Source organism: Oncorhynchus mykiss, chromosome 19, assembly GCF_013265735.2.
Source record: "Oncorhynchus mykiss isolate Arlee chromosome 19, USDA_OmykA_1.1, whole genome shotgun sequence".
Taxonomy (NCBI): domain Eukaryota; kingdom Metazoa; phylum Chordata; class Actinopteri; order Salmoniformes; family Salmonidae; genus Oncorhynchus; species Oncorhynchus mykiss.
This window is the reverse complement of record NC_048583.1, coordinates 36,791,749-36,812,792: the sequence shown is the minus strand read 5'-3', so window position 1 is coordinate 36,812,792 and position 21,044 is coordinate 36,791,749. Positions and strand designations below refer to the sequence as shown.

The 21,044-nt window shown below is 41.7% G+C and overlaps 1 protein-coding gene across 1 annotated transcript in view; it reads left to right on the top strand.

Annotated features, from left to right (window-relative positions):
- LOC110497753 (sprouty-related, EVH1 domain-containing protein 1) overlaps positions 1-21,044 on the top strand; it is a 76,096-nt gene that overhangs the window by 28,008 nt on the left and 27,044 nt on the right. Inside the window, exon 2 of the mRNA XM_021574093.2 lies at positions 17,133-17,346. Coding sequence (XP_021429768.2) covers positions 17,133-17,346 — 214 coding nt within the window. The remainder of the gene's footprint in view (positions 1-17,132; positions 17,347-21,044) is intronic.

Below are 21,044 nucleotides of genomic sequence, written 5' to 3'. Positions count from 1 at the left end.
AAATACATAGTTTCCAAACCTTGGAGTAAAATAACCTTATTTTGGGTTTCAAATCTCACATCCAACAAGATTGTTTTGAGCGAACATTCTCAATGACCTGACTACACAAACCTGTTTGGCTAGCCTATATTGAGGAAGATGATATAATCCTGAAATGCACATGTATGCCCTCACATGAGAAGAGGAGACCCATGTCCTAGTTTGGTGATGAACTTGAGGGGTTTTAAATCCGGAAGAGAGCTGAAGACTCTCTCCCCCCCACACCCTCTTTCTACCCCGGGCTCACTCACTCCCTTGTTTTGTTCTTCTCCTTTTTGTCGGAAATGAAGTCAGTCATCCAGCAGAAAATTTGGAATGGGGGGGCTCCTCTCTCTTTCTCTCTCTCCTTGCAGGCCTGAGCCAGCTGATCTGCTTCCGCTCTCATTGTATGTCCAGTGGACTGTGTGCACCCAGTGAGGAGCACGGCGCCCAACCTTTGTCTCCACAGACCGTCCCGCTCTGGACAGGAGGGTTGTGTGTGTGTGTGTGTGAGGACAGTGGAGCAGTTGGTGTCTAGGCTTAGCACGTGCTTTTTTAGCAGATTGTGGGTTTCTCTTTTTAAGCAGGGGTGTAGGAGTTGTTGCATGAGAGGAGAAATATGAATTGAATTGGAATGAAAGGAAGTGAATCAATTTGTAGATCTTTTAATGTCTGGACAGTGCAAGGCCTATTTTTCCAGACAAATGCTGCTCATTGTCATGTTGCTTTAGGGCCGTTCCATTTGATTTCAATCACTTTTTGACCACACCCCTTTTGCTTTGAACAAAACTTTCTATACATATTTGCCCACAATAGAAGTGGTCAGAGTAACTTTTTGGACCTGAATGCCCAAACATTTAAAGGGGAGAGGTGCTCTAAGTTTGCCCATTTTTATATACCCCACTCTACCATCACTGCAAAACAGGGATGGGTGGGACCCACTTTTGCAGGCCCACGGATCAGTCAGTCTCAACTTTAATGTTGTAAAATTGTAGAATACAGAAGGTGCAATTGTGAAATGTGGTTGTGTATCAGCAGTTGTTCTCTTATGTCAGTCACTGACATTCAATCAATTAGCCCATGCCAGCAAAAAAAAGTTAGTCTAGCGGCCAGCTATTTAAACGTATAGTAATCATGGTCGAGGGGCCCCCATTGATTTTTGTCAGCCAGTCTGACTCAAATCTCATTAAAAACTGCAAATATTTCTCTCTACCCTATGGCAAAATGTGTAGAATTGCAGGAAATTAATTGAAAAACTTTCTCTCAGCTATCAAGAGGGGGTCTGCTAAAATGTTTTGCTCACAAGGTATGAGAGGGGGGGCAACACATTTTTTCCTAGGACCCCATAGAACGCTAGAGCCGGCTCTGACTGCATGTGTGGGTACGCAGACCCACGAGCCACTGCTGCCCCTCATGATCATTTCAGATTTTGCGGCCCCCGCCCCATCAAAGTTGCCCATCCCTGCTGTAAAAGATAAACAGTTGAGTTTGATATCATCGACAAACAGTGTTGTAAAACTATTTAAACATACAATTCAAAATAAAGGGATTCAAAAGATATAATTTTTAAACCGTTAAAACCTGTTAAGTCTACCCTCTCCCTTTTCCAACATTCTGTTAAAAATCGCGCAACATTTCAGCGTCCTGCTACTCATGCCAGGAATATAGTATATGCATATGATTAGTATGTGTGGATAGAAAACACTCTGAAGTTTCTAAAACTGTGACTATAACAGAGCGTGTGTTTCATCGAAAAGCGCAAGAAAAACTGTTCACTGAAAGCTGAAAATAATATCCATGCGCCACCTGCATGTATTGTTTAAAGGACACCAAATTAAATAGGGCCAAGGATGCAATTCCTACAGATTCCACACGATGTCGCCATTGTCGTCATTTTCCTGAGTTATTTCTTGGTCAAACAAAGGAAAGAGATTCCATTTCTTCCGGTCTCCGACAGGATGTTTTGGAGGAGAGATTTTCGACCATGATTTGAAGACGTGGAGCTATTGAATACACATCGCCCCGTGATCATTTTGATAGATTATAAACGTTTACTAATACCTAAAGTTGGATTACAAAAGTATTTCGAAGTGTTTTGTGAAAGTTTATCGTCAACTTTTTTAATTTTAAAAAATGACGCAGCGTTTTGAAACAATGTTTTTTTCTGAATTACACAGTTTCCATAGATGGCTATTTTGGGTATATATGGACCGATTTAATCGAAAAAAAGACCCAATAGTGATGTTTATGGGGCATATAGGAGTGCCAAGAAAGAAGCTCGTCAAAGGTAATGAATGTTTTATATTTTATTTCTGTATTTGTGTAGCGCCGGCTACGCTAATTCTTTTGTTTACGTCGCCTTCAGGCATTTTGGGGTGTTGCATGCTATCAGATAATAGCTTCTCATGCTTTCGCCAAAAAGCGTTTTAAAAATCTGACTTGTTGGCTAGATTCACAACGAGTGTAGCTTTAATTCAATACCCTGTATGTGTGTTTTAATGAACGTTTGAGTTTTAACGAGTACATTTAGCATTTAGCGTAGCGCATTTGCATTTCCAGGTGCCTACTTGAGACGTCTGCGTCTCAAGTAGGATCAACAGGTTAACATCAATTATCAAGAAAAGCGTTAAAAAATAGATATTTTTCATTTTCGCATATGTTGTAGCTTAGAGCCTGTTTAACATCATCTGAGGTGTTTGCATTGTGCCGGCCATCAGTTGAGACACAGCATGCTCTTAAATACAGGGTGGGTGTCATGTTTTGGCTGATAAATACAATTTGAAATGTAACTTTCAAATGGTAGCACAAAGGTGGTTGGTGGTCCACACATCAGAGAATGTTGACTTGGATGAGAATATCAACTGTTTTAAATTATACTGTCAATCTTCCATAAGAAGCCTATTGAAGTCATAGAAAAATATATAATAGAATAGGCATTCCCCTTTTAAGTTGACATTTGACAGTAGGTGGACTGATGGCCATCTTTGTGGTAGTAATTGGAAGTAAACATTTCAATTCAATGTACATTTCAATGATGTACCAGCTAAATTGCAGTGGTCTGAAGTAGAGTTGGGTGGTATCCTGAATTTCATATTGTAATACAGTCCTTCTCACATCCTGGGATTTACAGTATTACTGGCTTAGTACTACACAAGGGGGCACCAAAAAAAGAAAAGGCCATTGGCTGTCTATTACCAGAATGCTAACAAAAGTAATAGCACATTTGCATGGACGCTGGTACCTAAATATGCTAAAGAGCGCAAATGAAAATAATCAAATTGCAAAGACAGGCAAACCAGCTCATAAAGCTATACATGTATAGGTAGGAGCTACCGAATGCGAATGTCATTTTTGGTGCGTTTGGACATTTACAAGCAAATGTGAACGAGAGACATTGTGCAAATTAAATTTGTTTTGACGCATGCTAGTCTGAAGGACCAACAGTACAGGCTTTGAAGCAGCATGTGTACACGCTGTGTCTGTGTGGCGTCTGGAGTTGCTAGGGCAATGGGCCTGCCTGCTCTGCTTGGAGAAGAGGGGGAGGAGCAGACGGGAGAAAAATGCAAGGAAATCAAGCATTGGCAGCTGTACAGATAACTCATCCAAAGGGCTTGGCCTTCTCAACCACGGCAGAAAGCGAACAATATACACTGCTCAAAAAATAAAGGGAACACTAAAATAACACATCCTAGATCTGAATGAATGAAATATTCTTATGAAATACTTTTTTCTTTACATAGCTGAATGTGCTGACAACAAAATCACACACAAATGATCAATGGAAATCAAATGTATCAACCCATGGAGGTCTGGATTTGGAGTCACACTCAAAATTAAAGTGGAAAACCACACTACAGGCTGATCCAATTTTGATGTCATGTCCTTAAAACAAGTCAAAATGAGGCTCAGTAGTGTGTGTGTGGCCTCCACGTGCCTGTATGACCTCCCTACAACGCCTGGGCATGCTCCTGATGAGGTGGTGGATGGTCTCCTGACGGATCTCCTTCCAGACCTGGACTAAAGCATCCGCCAACTCCTGGACAGTCTGTGGTGCAACTGTTGGTGGATGGAGCGAGACATGATGTCCCAGATGTGCTTAATTGGATTCAGGTCTGGGGAACAGGCGGGCCAGTCCATAGCATCAATGCCTTCCTCTTGCAGGAACTGCTGACACACTCCAGCCACATGAGGTCTAGCATTGTCTTGCATTAGGAGGAACCCAGGGCCAACCGCACCAGCATATGGTCTCAATTATCAAGAGCCGGCTCCGGGTCCTTGTCTCATCGTTCACCAGCGACTCCTGTGGCGGGCCGGGCGCAGTGCGCTAACCAAGGTTGCCAGGTGCACGGTCTTTCCTCCAACACATTGGTGCGGCTGGCTTCCGGGTTGGATGCGCGCTGTGTTAAGAAGCAGTGCGGCTTGGTTGGGTTGTGTATTGGAGGACGCATGACCTTCAACCTTCGTCTCTCCCGAGCCCATACGGGAGTTGTAGCGATGAGACAAGATAGTAGCTGCTAAAACAATTGGATACCACGAAATTGGGGAGAAAAACGGGGTAAAATTCAAAAAAAAGAAATTCATGTTAGCAGGCAATATTAACTAGGGAAATTGCGTCTCTGCTCTTGTGTTCTGTGCAAGCAGAGTCGGGGTATATGCAGCAGTTTGGGCCGCCTGGCTCGTTGTGAACTGTGTGAAGACCATTTCTTCCTAACAAAGACTGTAATTAATTTGCCAGAATTGTACATAATTATGACATGACATAACATTGAAGGTTGTGCAATGTAACAGCAATATTTAGACTTAGGGATGCCACCCGTTCGATAAAATACGGAACGGTTCCGTATTTCAATGAAAGAATAAACATTTTTGTTTTTCGAAATGATAGTTTCCGGATTTGACCATATTAATGACCTAAGGCTCGTATTTCTCTGAGTTTATTATAATTAAGTCTATGATTTGATAGAGCAGTCGAACTGGGCAGTGGTAAGCAGCAGCAGGCTCGTAAGCATTCATTCAAACAGCACTTTCCTGCGTTTGCCAGCAGCTCTTCGCAATGCTTGAAGCACAGCGCTGTTTATGACTTCAAGCCTATCAACAACCGAGGTTAGGCTGGCCAGCCTATAGTCAAAGGTAAATGAAATACAAATGGTATAGACAGAAATAGTCCTATAATTCCTATAATAACTACAACCTAAAACTTCTTAACTGGGAATATTGAACTCCATGTTAAAAGGAACCACCAGCTTTCATATGTTCTCATGTTCTGAGCAAGGAACTGAAACGTTAGCTTTATTACATGGCACATATTGCACTTTTACTTCTCCGACACTGTTTTTGCATTATTTAAACCAAATTGAACATGTTTCATTATTTATTTGAGACTAAGTAGATTTTATTATTTATGTATTATATTAAGTTAAAATAAAAGTTCATTCAGTATTGTTGTAATTGTCATTATTATAAAAATCGGCCATTAATCGGTATCGTTTTTTTTTTTTGGTCCTCCACTAATCGGTATTGGCGTTGAAAAATCATAATCGGTCATCCTCTAATTACAACCTTTATTCTAAAACGGGTCAAATACATGTTTCCCATCAATCTACACACAATACCCCATAATGACAAAGCAAAAACAGGTTTTTAGAAAAATGTGGCACATTTTCAGGTCTCTCCAGAGATGTTCGATCGGGTTCAAGTCTGGGCTCTGGCTGGGCCACTCAAGGACATTCAGAGAAGCCACTCCTGCATTGTCTTGGTAGGGTTGTTGTCCTGTCGGAAGGTGAACCGTTGCCCCAGTCCGAGATCCTGAGTGCTATGGAGCAGATTTTTTTATCAAGGATCTCTCTGTACGTTGCTCTGTTCATCTTTCCCTCAAACCTGACTAGTTTCCCAGTCCCTGCCACTGAAAAACCACCCCACAGCATGATGCTGCCACCAGCATAATTCACAGTAGGGATGGTGCCAGGTTTCCTCCAGACGTGACGCTTGGCATTTAGGCCAAATGGTTAAGTCTTAGTTTCATCAGACCAGAGAGTCTTGATTCTCATAGTCAGAGTCCTTTAGGTGCCTTTTTGCAAACTCCATACGGGCTGTCATGCCTTTTACTGAGGAGTGGCTTCCGTCTGGCCACTCTACCATAAAGGCCTGTTTGATGGTGTGTTGCTGAGATGGTTGTCCTTCTGGAAGGTTCTCCCATCTCCACAGAGGAACTCTGGAGCTCTGTCAGAGGGACCATCGGGTTTGTGGTCACCTCCCTGACCAAGGCCCTTTTCTCCCTATTGCTGAGTTTGGCCTGGCGGCCAGCTCTAGGATGCTTCTTGGTGTTTCCAAACTTCTTCCATTTAATAATGATGGAGGCCAATGCGTTCTTGGACCTTCAATGCTGCAGAAATGTTTTTGTACCCTTCGCCAGATCTGTTCCTCGACACAATCCTGTCTCGGAGCTCTACGGCCTTTCCTTCAACCTCAAGGCATAGTTTTTGCTCTGACATGCACTGTCAACTGTGGGACCTTTATATAATGTGTCCCTTTCCAAATCATGTCCAATCAATTGAATTTGCCACAGATGGAATCCACTCAAGTTGTATAAACATCTCAAGGATGATCAATGGAAACAGGATGCACCTGAGCTCAATTTGAGTCGAGTCTCATAGCAAAAGGTCTGAATACTTATGTAAATGAGGTCATTCTGTTTTATTTTTATAAAAATTTGCAAAGCTGTCTAAAAACCTGTTTTTGCTTTGTCATTACGGGGTATTGTGTATAGATTAAGGAAACATTTATTTAATCAATTTTAGGATAAGTCTGTAACGTAACAAAATATGGAAAAAGGGAAGGGGTCTGAATACTTTCTGAATGCACTATGTTCATTGTATTTAAATGTTTGAAATGACACCCACCTGTATTCAAGAGTATACTGTGTCTCAACTGATGACAGGCACAACACAAACACCTCAGATGTCAAATAGGGTTTAACTTACAATGTGAAAAACAGAGTTGACGCGTTTTTAGCGAATTGATGTTAAAATAATGATATAATTCTTTATTTAAAAAAATTATAATTCAAGGAATTGTTAGTGTTTGGAAGCTTTTAAATTATATCAAAATCAATTGTGTATATTTTCCAGTGATGAAGACATAGATGTCTCATGGTGGAGTGGGGTATGCAAAATGGGTCAACTTTAAGCACCTCAATCTTAGGGCTGGGTGGTATAACGTGTTTTACTATGTTCCGATATTGATGCACGGACCGGTTTGGGTTTTTACTTGATGTTCTATAACAGTATTTGAATGTTTGGTTTATTAAATGTGATATGCGATGTGTATCGTATATTTTCATTCGTATTCAAAGTGCCCACTATTATTTATATTCTAACTATTCATGGGTTGCATGTTTCATCACAATATTGTTTTGATGCTAATGATGCACCGACATTACATTTTTGGCCGATATCCGAAATATTTTCCTTGCCAAAAAAACGAAACCGATGAACAATATTAAAAATGTTATTTGCCTTAAGCATTCTAGTACAGTTAAATAGTTAAAACACAAACATGGACGCAGCAGTCTAAAGCACTGCATCTCAGTGCAAGAGGTGTCACTACAGTCCCTGGTTTGAATCCAGGCTGTATCACATCCAGGCTGTGATTGGGAGTCCCATAAGGCGGCGAACAATTGGCCCAGCGTCGTCTGGGCCGTCATTGTAAATAAGAATTTGTTCTTAACTGACTTGCCTAGTTAAATAAAGGTTACACACACGCACACCACACTGAACAAAAAGTACTTTTTTTGGCATTTACGTATGTTCCCAGTACCAGTAAGACATAATCAAAACCTATTTATTTTACTTATTTGCTGTTCTGTTTCTTTGTTCATTTGGTCAGTCGTTTCATTCTCAACCAGGATTTCTATGAAACGCCGTTTGGGTCTTTGCGTGTCAAAATATATACTATTTGACGTGTCTATTTGACCAATCAGGACCTGAATATGACTGCACGTCGCATAATAATTTAACGCGTTCATAATTTTAATGTAGTTATTACACATTGATTACACTATCACTCGTATTTCATATGTCACAACGATTCATCGATTCATCGATGCATATGCTATGATGCTGGTAGTTGTCTAGCGCACCTACAGTGCTGGTCATAAAGAAAAGCTAGCTAGCTCATGGATGCAAACAATGATCTTCCCCAAAAACATAGCAAAACGATATCTGTTTCAGTAGCTATAGCTGTTTCAGTAGCTACCTATATAGCTAGGTGTCATCTAAAATAATTTTATAAGACAGTTCTTATTTGATTGATGGTAGTCAGACCAATCTGTGAAGTGAGCCCCGATGATTAGCCACAAGAGTGGATTTTGCGGTTAGCCTTCAAAATAAAAGTATGGCACAATTCTGCTATTTGTATTCATTTGCATCACTGTCAATGACACTTTTATTTTGAAGGCAAACCGCAAATTCCACTATTGTGCCTAATCCTTATTGTGGCTAGCTTCGCAACACATAACCCGGTCCGGTTGAGCCTCACTAACTGGCTGCATATAACCTTAGTTTTGGGTAACGGGGTTAAGTGGCTGGCTAGCTATTTATTTTCATGAACTGTAGTTACATTTCAATAGGCAAACAACACGTGGCAACCTAGCTAATACTTACTGTCAAGGATTCCTAAATCATTGCTATGTATAATGAAAATGACTGCAAAAACGGCGTTCCATAGTATGTATGTCGTGAAGCTAATAGCAGTGACACGATTACTGTGTAACTCCGGTAGGGCAACATCTGAAAAGTAGCGCACTTGGTAGTGTGTACTGGTACTCGACCAGTCGGCGAAAGCCAACATCACCCACGACAGAATGGTTGTCAAGGGCAATGAATTCCATTATATTGGCTTTAATGGATTTCGCCTTTCACTTGTCTCGCTCAAACTTTCTTACTCTTTCAAATGACTGATCGACTTGTTGACTGCTCGATCCACACAGCAGACATTGTGGGCTAAGTTAGGAATGCTGTGTTCACCGATATATCGTGCATCCCTAATTGATGCCCAACTGAGCATTCTACTCAATGCATTGTCAATGAGCGCTGAAGATTTAATCAAAAGTGCATTACATTTGTTTGGAAATACAATGCCAGTGTGTAAATGATCTCAAATGAGTGCAGGAAATGCAGAAATTGATATTTTTGTTTTATACTGTTCAATTCAACATGAACCAATCAAAATGGAGATAGACCCATTGAAATCACTTTGTTTCCACCCTAGGGTCACACACTACTCAAAGCAAATTTGTTCCAAAACATAAAATACTGTCATACCGTCAAATGTGAAAAATACAGTGCTATATTTTGTCCATATCATCTAGCTCTACTCAATCTCCTAAAATGTTTTGGCATTCAGGTACAAACAGTAACTTTCTGACTACTTCTACCAAGGGCAAATATGTACGGCAAGTTTCATTCAAATCAAAAGGGCTGCGGTTAAAAAGTGATTGAAATGAATTGGAACAACACTTTAGTAAGCGGTTGAAGGGCAGAGCGAGTGTATGTGTAGCACCTGATTGTGATACCTCCAGAAATATGGATGTTCTTCGGTTTATGAAACCATCTGCATTATTCAGTGATATTGAGTTACCAGGTTTCCGGCATAACTCAAATGGTCATTTGTGACCAGCAAAAAATGTGACTGACCAATTTTGGTTTTTACATTGGATAGAAGCAAAGACTCAAAGCTACAAAATGGTATATCATAGACTGCAGTTGAGGAACAATGGGAAAGTCATTCTGCTTTTATAGTTGATAAACTTGTAACCCCACTTTTGAGAAAATGGTACACCTACTGGAGAGCTCTTTGTCTACACCCTTTCAGCATCATTCACACCCTCTTAAGCCTTAGTCCCACCCATCTCCTTAAGGGTTCACATGTGAGGCCATGTGCTAAACAGAGTGAAAAGTGTAGTAAACAACCAAAGATTAAGACTAAAAATAGTAGCCTACAAAAAGAAACTCCAGGTAGAAATAAACTATCTAGTACTTGGCCTATATCCTAATCTAACTTTGGTGCTGGTCATGTTGTTGTTCACATTACTGTCTCTGGTATATAAAAAAACACAAATCAAAGTATTTGTTACATGCGCAGGTTACAGAAAGTGTCAACTGTACAGTTGAATGGTTACTTGCATAGTAGCAATATCAAAAAGTGTCCAGATAAACATATTTTATAGATCTTAGATGACGCTTACCCAGACACACTTGTCTAAATTGATGGGTCATGTGAAGGAAATTATGTAACCCCCAGCCACATCTTGTTCAGGGAAATGGGTCACTACAGAAGGTTTAAATGGTACAGTGAAATGATTACTAGCAATATCAAGAATAGAAAGTGTCAATATAAAAATGGTAAAAACAGTGTCAATGCCAGTAGAGAAAGAACAAAATAATATACTGTATGTACAATAACAATATCAATAACGATCTCAGTGAAACTGGTGAGACAAGTTCAGTTATATGCATACATTAAGAGGTAGTGGCTGAGCAGCAGGATATTACAAATATTATCAGCAACGTATGACTTTTATGTTTATGTTAGAGATTCATGGTAATTTGCATAGAGGCACTGAAGATAGTCCGGATGACTGGGAACTTGCCTCCAGTGATGAACCCGTCCGTTCACACCACGTATGAACAAGGGAATCTATATTCGGAGAGCCTGTTTCTGTTCTGCCCTTGACTTTGGTGCAGGGTATGTGATGTCCATCTTTGTCGCACAACTCCCGATCTTCTCAAAAAGATAAGTTTGTCTAGTTGTGTCCAGTCCAGGTGGTGCTTGTACAGGCAGATCATCTATGGGAGGAAAGACATCAGCTATATGCAGCAGCTGAAACCTGGTACTGACTGAGTCCGAACGCTCCTTGGCAACAACAGGAAATAGACAAAAAAATGGAAGACATTACATAACATCACCCAAGTTAATATAATAATAATAATAATAATAATAATAAGAATAACCTTATACGATGGAATGAAAATTCATCCAGCTGTGGAATGTTAATTTTTTTATATATATATTTTTTTGAATTTTACCTCTTTTTCTCCCCAATTTCGTGGTATCCAATTGTTGTAGTAGCTACTATCTTGTCTCATTGCTACAACTCACAACTAACGGGCTCGGGAGAGACGAAGGCTGAATGTCATGCGTCCTCCGATACCCAACCAGCCGTACACAGCGCGCATCCAACCCGGAAGCCAGCCGCACCAATGTGTCGGAGTCTGGGCGCGAACCCAGGGACTCTGACGGCAAAGCTGGCATGCCGTGCACCTGGCAACCTTGGCTAGCGCGCACTGCGCCCGGCCCGCCACAGGAGTCGCTGGTGCGCGATGAGACAAGGAGATCCCTACCGACCAATCCCTCCCTAACCCGGACGACGCTAGGCCAATTGTGCGTCGCCCCACAGACCTCCCGGTCGCGGCCGGTTACGACAGAGCCTGGGCGCGAACCCAGGGACTCTGATGGCAAAGCTGGCAGCGCCCTTAACCACTGCGCCACCCGGGAGGCCTAGCTGTGGAATGTTGACCCCTGTCACAGTGCTGTCCTTCACTACACCAGCAGTCTCTTCACAGATTCCTGAAGGAAGACAGCCTGACTACACAAATAATTTGAGATCTAGAAAAGTATTGCCAATCATGTTGAAGGTAAAATAATAAACAAAATATTTGTTTATGCTTTATGCAAGTGTTGTCATATCCCTAGTAGACACTACACCGCTGATTTTGTCACATGAGATAGCAGCAGCTTTCCACCAAAGGGTTTGTTTCCTGGGTGGTGTCCTGGTAATAATAATAATCTTCTGCATAGTTGTTGATGAAGTTCACAACTCGCTGCAAGTTCCCCATGCTTCAGGTGGAACCTGTGCTTGCTTGGGCCGGCTCTATTGATGGGAGGCATTAGACCATTCTCCTTGTATGAATGATTGAGGAGAGTCGGGCGTGTTCTATTGATGCTGAAAGACAAATTCCAGGTGCAAATACATTAGCATTATTATACAATAAATGGCCGTAATCACCGCCAGACACTCCTGGCTAATTTGATGGGTTATGTCATCTGGCGAAGTGGAGTCTTTTGTTTAGACATGTAGCTAGCTAGCGAGCGAGCTAAACAATGAACCATAATCCCAACCCATAGATTACTAGCAATACAAACCGATTGTCATAGCTAGCTAAAGCTACCCAACTAGGTTCAATGTTAGTTAGCTAGCTAACATTAGGCTATAACTAGCAATGTGAATGGTTTCCTGAGATACGAATAATATTGCTTCACAGATCACACATGTAACATTAGCTAGTGAGCCAGCCAGCTAATATTAGCTAGCAAGCTAACAGTACGCTTTAAGTTGGAGTCTTTTTGTTTAGACAGCTAGCTAGCTAGCTAGCTAAATAATGAACTATAATCCCAATCCATGGAGTACTAGCAATACAAACCGATTTTTATAGCTTTCTGGCAAAATGAGAAACTTTTATATCTGAAAATGTAGCTAGACTCTTACCTGTATACATGGATGAACGCTTCGCAGCAGACTGCAACCCTTTTCATTAAATATCACGTACTTTGTCATTTCCGTTTTGTTTGTACAGCTTTCTTGTACAAGTCACTCTGGTTCACACTGACCGTGTGCAATGCCAATGTCATCTGATCTTTCTCCCGCTTTGTCACGGATGCCATGGTTGCCTTTAGTTTGAAGATGTAATCCAGAGAAACACTTTTGCAGTTCTCCATATCATCATTCAAGAAAGCTGCAGTAGAAAGGATTATCTACATGTACAGAGCAGATCATGTTATAAACAGAAGGTGCTACAAGGCAGACCCATCTGAACTCATCTCTCGGCATGTCCAGTCCATTCATTAGCAGGAAGGTTTCTGCTTTACTAGAATCGTAATTTAACAATTTGTATTCGTATTTACAGATGGTATACATGTTTGTTATTAAGGCACATGAAAGTTCACATGTTCCAGAAGGCATTTCTGCCCAAAAACGCATTTTGATCAACAGCAAAAAAAAGTTAACGTTCAAATGGCTCTCCTGTGAAGTAGTAACCTGCGACGTCATATCACATTTTATTTGTCACATGCGCCAAATACAACAGTGAACTTTACAGTGAAATGCTTACTTACAAGCCCTTATGCAGTTTTAAGAAAAAGATTAACAAAAAAATAAATAAAAGTAACAAATAATTCAAGAGCAGCAGTGAAATAACAATAGCGAGACTATATACAGGGGATACCGGTACAGTCAATGTGTAGGGGCACCAGTTAGTCGAGGTACTATGTAGGTGGAGTTATTAAAGTGACTATGTATAGATACTAACAGAGAGGAGCAGCAGCATAAAGGGGGGGCTACTTGTTTCAATATTTGTATAAAATAATTGCCTGCACGTTTGGTTAGATTTTGGCTTGGCTACTTTGAAGCAAGGTAAGACATGCATCATAATATGTAGTAAAACATTCAGGTTTTAAAAAATTATGTATATGTTTTCAAAATGCATACTGCCTCCAGCTCATTGCAAAGTGGTGTGTGACACGCTGAAGCCTGCCTAGTTGTCTCTGCACTTGAATGGGAAGTGTCAATTACCAGTTTAAAAAATAGTACCGCTTAATCGTGGCCATAGTTTTTTTTATTTTTATATTATTATTATTTTTTTTTATTTTTATTTTTTACACGTGCAATTGCCTTTAGAATGGTTTTACTCAATGATTGGGCTTATTAAAGCACATTTTACTCCAGCAGTAACAACCATTGTTTTGAGCTGTATCAGCAGCTCTCGTGCTACATTGACATATTTCAGTCAATGAACAGGCTAAAGTGCCATATATTGCATGTTTGTTCTTCTCCCAGACAATTGGCTGGGGGCAATTTTATTACCAGCTAATGGAAACACTGGTATAGAAATATTACTGTATTGTAAAGAAGCAAATCTTGATTCATATCTCACGTCACGTACACTACCCCCGTAGGTAGTGTACGACTCTACCCCTAGATTCGAACCCCCTCTGAGCAGTGGAATGTAAAGAGAATTGTCTCTTCAAGCCAAATGCTCGCACAGGAAAAATCTTAGCTCACATCTCTCCTGTTTGTTTCAAGCCCTAATGTTTGTATGAATCCATCTTCCTAGGAAGGAAGGCTACTTTTGATTAGCATGACCAGGAGTGTGTTACGACATTATGTGCACAAGTGATGTAATGCAGTAGGCCTTCTCCCACCTCTCATCCCTCCTTCCACCGGGACCAGAATTGACTGTTTGGCTTCAAGGCTGCTTAAACCAACTTTCCTATTTTGTTAGTTAATTTATTTTGTAGTTATTAACTTTGGTCATTGATCCTGGAAGGAACTTTGGTCAACTATTACCAGGGCTGGCTAGCATTTGTATGCAGGTCTACCTAAGTTTGGATGCAAGGAAAAAATATGTTTAAGCTCGATTACTAAAATGGATTAATTGATAACTAATAACCTTGGCATAAAGGTTTGCCAAGAGTTGTGGCTGCAGGGCAAAGGGCACCTGTTTGAGTTGTTGCTGCAGTGGAGAGACTTTACACTGGTATGAGTGGAGAAAACGGAACTCGGACAGGAACTGTCTTTTGACGGAGACCGTTAGCCTATTTGACAGTACTTGAATAGGCAGTCTCTTTGTAAACGTTTTGTACATTTTCAGTCATCAAGCGTCATTTGGCATTTCCTCTCTCATTCCGGGCTCACTGACTACTACAATTGATCACAATTAACAGGAGGGGGTAAATACATGTTCCCAACCAAACCCAGTGGCGCTGGCAATGGAGGATCAAACCTGCCATAATTATAAATAAATGCACACACAAATAGATGAATACATAGATGAGTAAATGCACACCAATGGATCAATAATGATTTAAAGAATGTAATCCCACTAATTCATTTTATTAATTGATATTATTTATTGCCTTATTTCTTCTTCCAATATGATAATAAGGGGGTGTCAAGAAAACAGACTACATGACCAAAAGTGTGTGGGCACCTGCTCGTCGGCCAGCTCATTTCAAAATCATGGGCATTAACATGGAGTTGGTCCCCCCCTTAGTTGCTAACAGCCTTCACTCTTCTGGGAAGGCTTTCCACTAGATGTTGAAACATTGCTGCAGGGATTTGCTTTCATTCAGCCAGAATCTGAAGTCCTCGGGCAACTTCCTTCAAATTGTTAAGAACTAACGCGTTCACTTTTGTCTGTTGTAGCAGCTAGCTGACCCAATTTTTTAATGCATGCCTCCACACTGAAAACAGTTCATCTGGAGAGGTAATGTTTTCAGCAGTGTTAGCCAGCACCGCCAAGTCTCTGGTTACCGCTCATCTGATTGCAGCCATACTACATGCCAGAAGAACTGGGCTACTGTAGCTATCTACTGGTTGGTCTCTCAAGTATGTGTAGTTTTACTTTGTGGACCATCAGAGCCAGGCAAAAGCAATACAGCAACACGCCGTGACAACCAATGGTGTGTTAGATACCACCCACAGACATTTGACACCCTGTCATTGACACCCTGTCATTATCATACAGAAATGAAAAGTGTAAATAATTGGATAATAGATCAATAATTGAATACATACAGGTATGTGGAGAGAAATGCATTTAATTTGGGTCAGTTTTCGTATTTCGTTGCTCTGTGTCAATTTTTTTCATTATTTGTTTATTTTTAATTATGGCAGGTTTGGTCCTCCATACTGGCGTCATCATTCGGTGAGGGTGCACCGTGCCACAGAGAGACGTCTCGCGGTCAAACTCCCTCATTTCTCTCTTCCTCCCAGCCTTTAATATGTTACTAGTAGGATCTGTAAAGTGCTACCCTCAGCACACTTTGACCTTTGTCGTTTCCGGTGGCCCAGTGGAATGTTCTTATCTAATCAGAGAGCCATCAGACGGCAGCCATAGAGCACAGGGAGAGGGCTGGATACATTTACTACACTACAGTAACTACCTGCCTGGCCTGCTGTAGGGGAAAGGTGAGGCCACAGCATGAGCCTGGTACTGTAGCCTGCCCACGTGGTCACTCACCCACTGTTTGACCTGAAAGGGGCGGGACACATCATATGCACTGACTGACACCCCCCCAACACACACATACCGCACACCACACACAAAAGACCGACTTTCTGCCTCTGTCATATGTAGGGGCCTTTTTAATGTGGTGCTAGTTAGTTATAACCATAGTGCGTTTTAGTTTATGGTAACCTGGGATTGAGTTTTCAGTTGGTATCTTTATAGACTCTAACAGATTTGCATTTTATGCTTCATTTTTTGCTTCTCTCCAATACCTATTGATTGTGGTTGGGTATCCTTGGCTATTACCATTTGTTCAACTCTAACCAGTAGGATAAGTCCTGTCAAAATCATGTCAGTGAAGCCCATGGGATATGGAGGTTGTAAATGGTTATTCAAGAGTTTAATATCCTGTTGTTTTTGGGGTGTGTTGGGTTCCCAGGTCCTCCTGCCATTGTCTTTTATCAATCAAATGTATTTGTAAAGCCCTGTCACAAAGTGCTAAACAGAAACCCAACCTAAAACCCCAAACAGCAAGCAATGCAGATGTAGAAGCACAGTGGCTAGGAAAAACTCCCTAGAAAGGCATGAACCCAGGATGAAACCTAGAGGTGGAACCAGGTTCTGAGGGGTGGCCAGTCCTCTTCTGGCTGTGCCAGGTCGAGATTATAACAATAGATGGCCAAGATGTTTAAACGTTTGTTTTTATGACCCGTCTGCTCAAATGATTTTGTCTTTCTCTGACACCTCAAACTCTGTCTTCCTGTCTCTGGTTCTCTCTCTTTCTCTCCCTCTCTCACTTACTGACAGTTGTGAGAGAGTCACATCACGGTCAGTTATAAAGTGTGTGTTCAAGCAGTGGTCATGGAATGTGTTGCAGTCATTATGTCTAACCATGTTCTGTCTGTGTGCAATGGCACCCCTATATTCATGAGGCAACATGGTTGTGTTCAACTTCTCTCTATATGTGGAGGTAGTTGATGCCATGGTCTTGTTGCGGTCCCACCCTAACTATCCCTCTCTCTCTCTCTCTCCCTCTCTCTCTCTCTGCAGTGACAGTTATGCGCGTGTGAGAGCAGTGGTCATGACTCGGGATGACTCCAGTGGTGGGTGGCTGCCTCTGGGAGGCGGGGGCCTCAGCTGCGTTACCGTCTACAAAGTCAGCCAGACAGCGGACAGCAACAGCAGCACCACAGACCCAAACACCACCACCACCAACACCACAGCAGACTTCCTCATCAAGGGGGAGAGGCTGAAAGACAAATCGGTAAAGGTCCAACTGGCTTTCTAAACACACACACCAAGCACAACTCTCCCCATTTAAGATGTATGACATGTAGCCTGCGATTCTTATAAAACTATACCAACCTTCCACTCAAGGGGTTACACACTCTTTATACACACCTCACACTCCTCACCTTGCAACTCTTGCTCACTCTGAGGACCTCACCCACACCTAACACTCGCCGCTCACAATGGAGTGCAAGGATGCTCGCTATGTACTATGCACCGACTCAGCCTGTGACGCAACGACCACTGAGGGGGTCGTGGGATGAGATCAACACGCGCACACACACACAGGAAGTGATTGTTTTGTCTTTCTTCCACTGCAAGGCAGGTATCTGTAAATAGGAGCAGGGCTGACTGAGTGTGTGATACATGCTGACATCATCAGAGAGAAGAGAAGGACAGACTGCTCAGGAGAAGAGAATGGGGGATGTAGGAAATTAAACGTTAAACTATATCAGAGGGAAAAGGAAGGAAATAAATGAATGAATGGATAGTCATGCTCTGAGCACTGCTTCAATTCATGACTATATATATACCTATGCTCTTGCCCTAAAACTCTGATACCGTTTTCTCTTTTTTCATGTAAAAAAACATATATTTCCTTTGACAAGAATTAAGAGATGACTGTATTAATTCATTTTTGCGGATACGTGGCTCCTCCCTGCCATGTCACTTCAAGTGTAACTGTCTATTCTGAGCCTGGGCCACTGTGCAACATGGAGCGTGAATATGGTGATGTCACCAATCCCAGTGGCTTGTTAAAGCAGGAGGTCCAACCCGCCGTTTTACTAGAGACAATCCTTCCACCTCAGACTGACACTCATAGTTCCCACCCCGTGTGTGTTTACGCGGTGGGACAGGGCGTGCTCTCGGAGTGTTGTACAGTCAGACCTACAGCACGTCTTCAGTTCAGATGTTTGGGTGGCTCATGTAGTAAAACATGGCTTCCCCGGCTACCACAACAAACACCCCACCATATGTAGGCTGTTTGGGGCATGCCACCCAGTGCCAGGGTGTCAGCTGGCATTACCCACTGTGCCACCAGCAGATTGAGGACACTAGAGAGCGAGAGGGGCACAGAGAAATGCATCGAGGGAAGGAAGAGGGTGAAACATGGGAAGAGTTGGAGCCAGAAAACAAGAGAAAGAAGGGAGCAGTGAAAGAGATGGAGAGGAGGGAAAAAGAGAGAAGGATGAGAGCGAAATGGCCAGTCAAATTGCAAGAGGTAGTGGAACAAAACATTTGACGGAAAGAGAGAAGGAGTGGGAAAGAGAGAGAAGAGGTGGTGACTGCAATGTTGGAGGGGGATCTGGCTATCAGTGCAGTGATGCGGCACAGAGTGTACTGATGAGTCAGCTGGCTCCTGATATAGCCACCAATGGGCCTCCTCTCTCTCTGTTCTCTCTCTGTTCTCTCTCTGTGGTCTCTCTCTCTTTGTGTGTGTGTTAAAGAACACAGCTTTAATTGGCTGCTGAATTATCAGGTCTCAGATTATAACAGCGCTCTCTTTTTAACTACCCACATGTACATACTACCTCAATCAGCCAAACTAACCGGTGTCTGTGTGTAGCCTTGCTACTCTTATTTTCAAATGTCTTTTTACTGTTTTTTTTCTTTACTTACCTACACACACACACGTTTTTTCCTCCGCACTATTGGTTGGAGCCTGTAAGTAAGCATTTCACTGTAAGGTCTACTACACCTGTTGTAGTCGGCGCACGTGACAAATGAACTTTGATTTGATGTGCGACAAGAAGCTGTCACCTTCCCTCCCTGTAATTGGGCAACTTTGGGGGCATAGTGTAAATAAGAGGACCATGTGTTTTGAAAGATGAGACACTGTGAATTATAATAAATACAGTTTTGATGTCATACGAGCAAGCCAAACACCTGTGAGTCCAAATGGGCTCTTCACATTTCCAAATCATAAAACCCATGTCATATATAGTGTCAACGTTTATGATCACTATGTTTGTACAGTTACAAGATGACGTGTTGTCAAACCCTGGGTTGTTCTGAACAGAGTTGAGCCGTTGTTTGTTCATTGTGAAGAATATTTGGCGCGGCACACGCACCTGAATACACTCATGACCCCTTTCTATATACGCACCAACATTAGTCTGTTTCTCTGAACTGCCTTGTGCAAGCCTAGCACTGTCAGATCCTATTTTAGAACTTAGCTAGTCATGTTGGCAATAGAAAAAGCTTTGAAATCATGCCCGCCTGACCCAGATCGAGATTTTTACTTGACCATTTTTGGATTGCGTAAACTACAAAAGTAATTTGGTGATGCAGGGGAGTGTTTTTAAATGTAACATTTACAAGTGTGCTTGCTCTGCTTCCTCAGCGGCACAGCTAGGAGAGCTCAAAACAGTACCTTATAGTTGAAGACTTCTTGTGAGTCATAAGTGCAGTGAAATTGCTTAAGAACTGTGCACATTTTGGAGAGGTGTGTGCCACTTGGAGACTCCAGTTAGCCCTCTCACTCAAACCTTTCTAAATGTTATGTTGCGCCTACCCCACGTTTTCCATGAATAGTCTTATGTTATCCAGAGTATTTTCTAATAATGTTCCCATTATCTCCAAATTGTTCCCTTTCAATTGCTACAATGGTTATGCATATGCTTTTCATATTTTTTCTGGAAGAAATGTTTCAATTCCCACGAATGTAAAGAGTTTTAAGCTTTTTGACTCTTAATACATTTCTTTCTCCACTGCTAGATTGAACCTAACTTCCTATTTCTGTCTACTATTTGTGTAGCCTGCCTAATAGGCTACTTTTGTATTGGAGTGTTTTAAGAAAGATAAAAAGTCATTCTTCCTTAACCGATGTAGTTCTTAAAGCTAGAATACTTAGTTAATACTTAGACTTATAAATGAATGTTATTGGGTGTATAGTTATATTCTCCAAGAATCAATGGGTATACATACACCCCTGCCCCCATATATACAGTGGGGCAAAAAAGTATTTAGTCAGCCACCAATTGTGCAAGTTCTCCCACTTAAAAAGATGAGAGGTCTGTAATTTTCATCATAGGTACACTTCAACTATGACAGACAAAATTAGAAATAAAATCCAGAAAATCACATTGTAGGATTTTTTTATGACTTTATTCGCAAATTATGGTGGAAAATAAGTATTTGGTCACCTACAAGATTTCTGGCTGTCACAGACCTGTAACTTCTTCTTTAAGAGGCTCCTCTGTGCTCCACTCGTTACCTGCATTAATGGCACCTGTTTGAACTTGTTATCAGTATAAAAGACACCTGTCCACAACCTCAAACAGTCACACTCCAAACTCCACTATGGCCAAGACCAAAGAGCTGTCAAAGGACACCAGAAACAAAATTGTAGACCTGCACCAGGCTGGGAAGACTGAATCTGCAATAGGTAAGCAGCTTGGTTTGAAGAAATCAACTATGGGAGCAATTATTAGGAAATGGAAGACAAACAAGACGGTGAGCAAAAATCTCAGAACCACACGGGGGGACCTAGTGAATGACCTGCAGAGAGCTGGGACCAAAGTAACAAAGCCTACCATCAGTAACACACTACGCCGCCAGGGACTCAAATCCTGCAGTGCCAGACATGTCCCCTTGCTTAAGCCAGTACATGTCCAGGCCCGTCTGAAGTTTGCTAGAGAGCATTTGGATGATCCAGAAGAAGATTGGGAG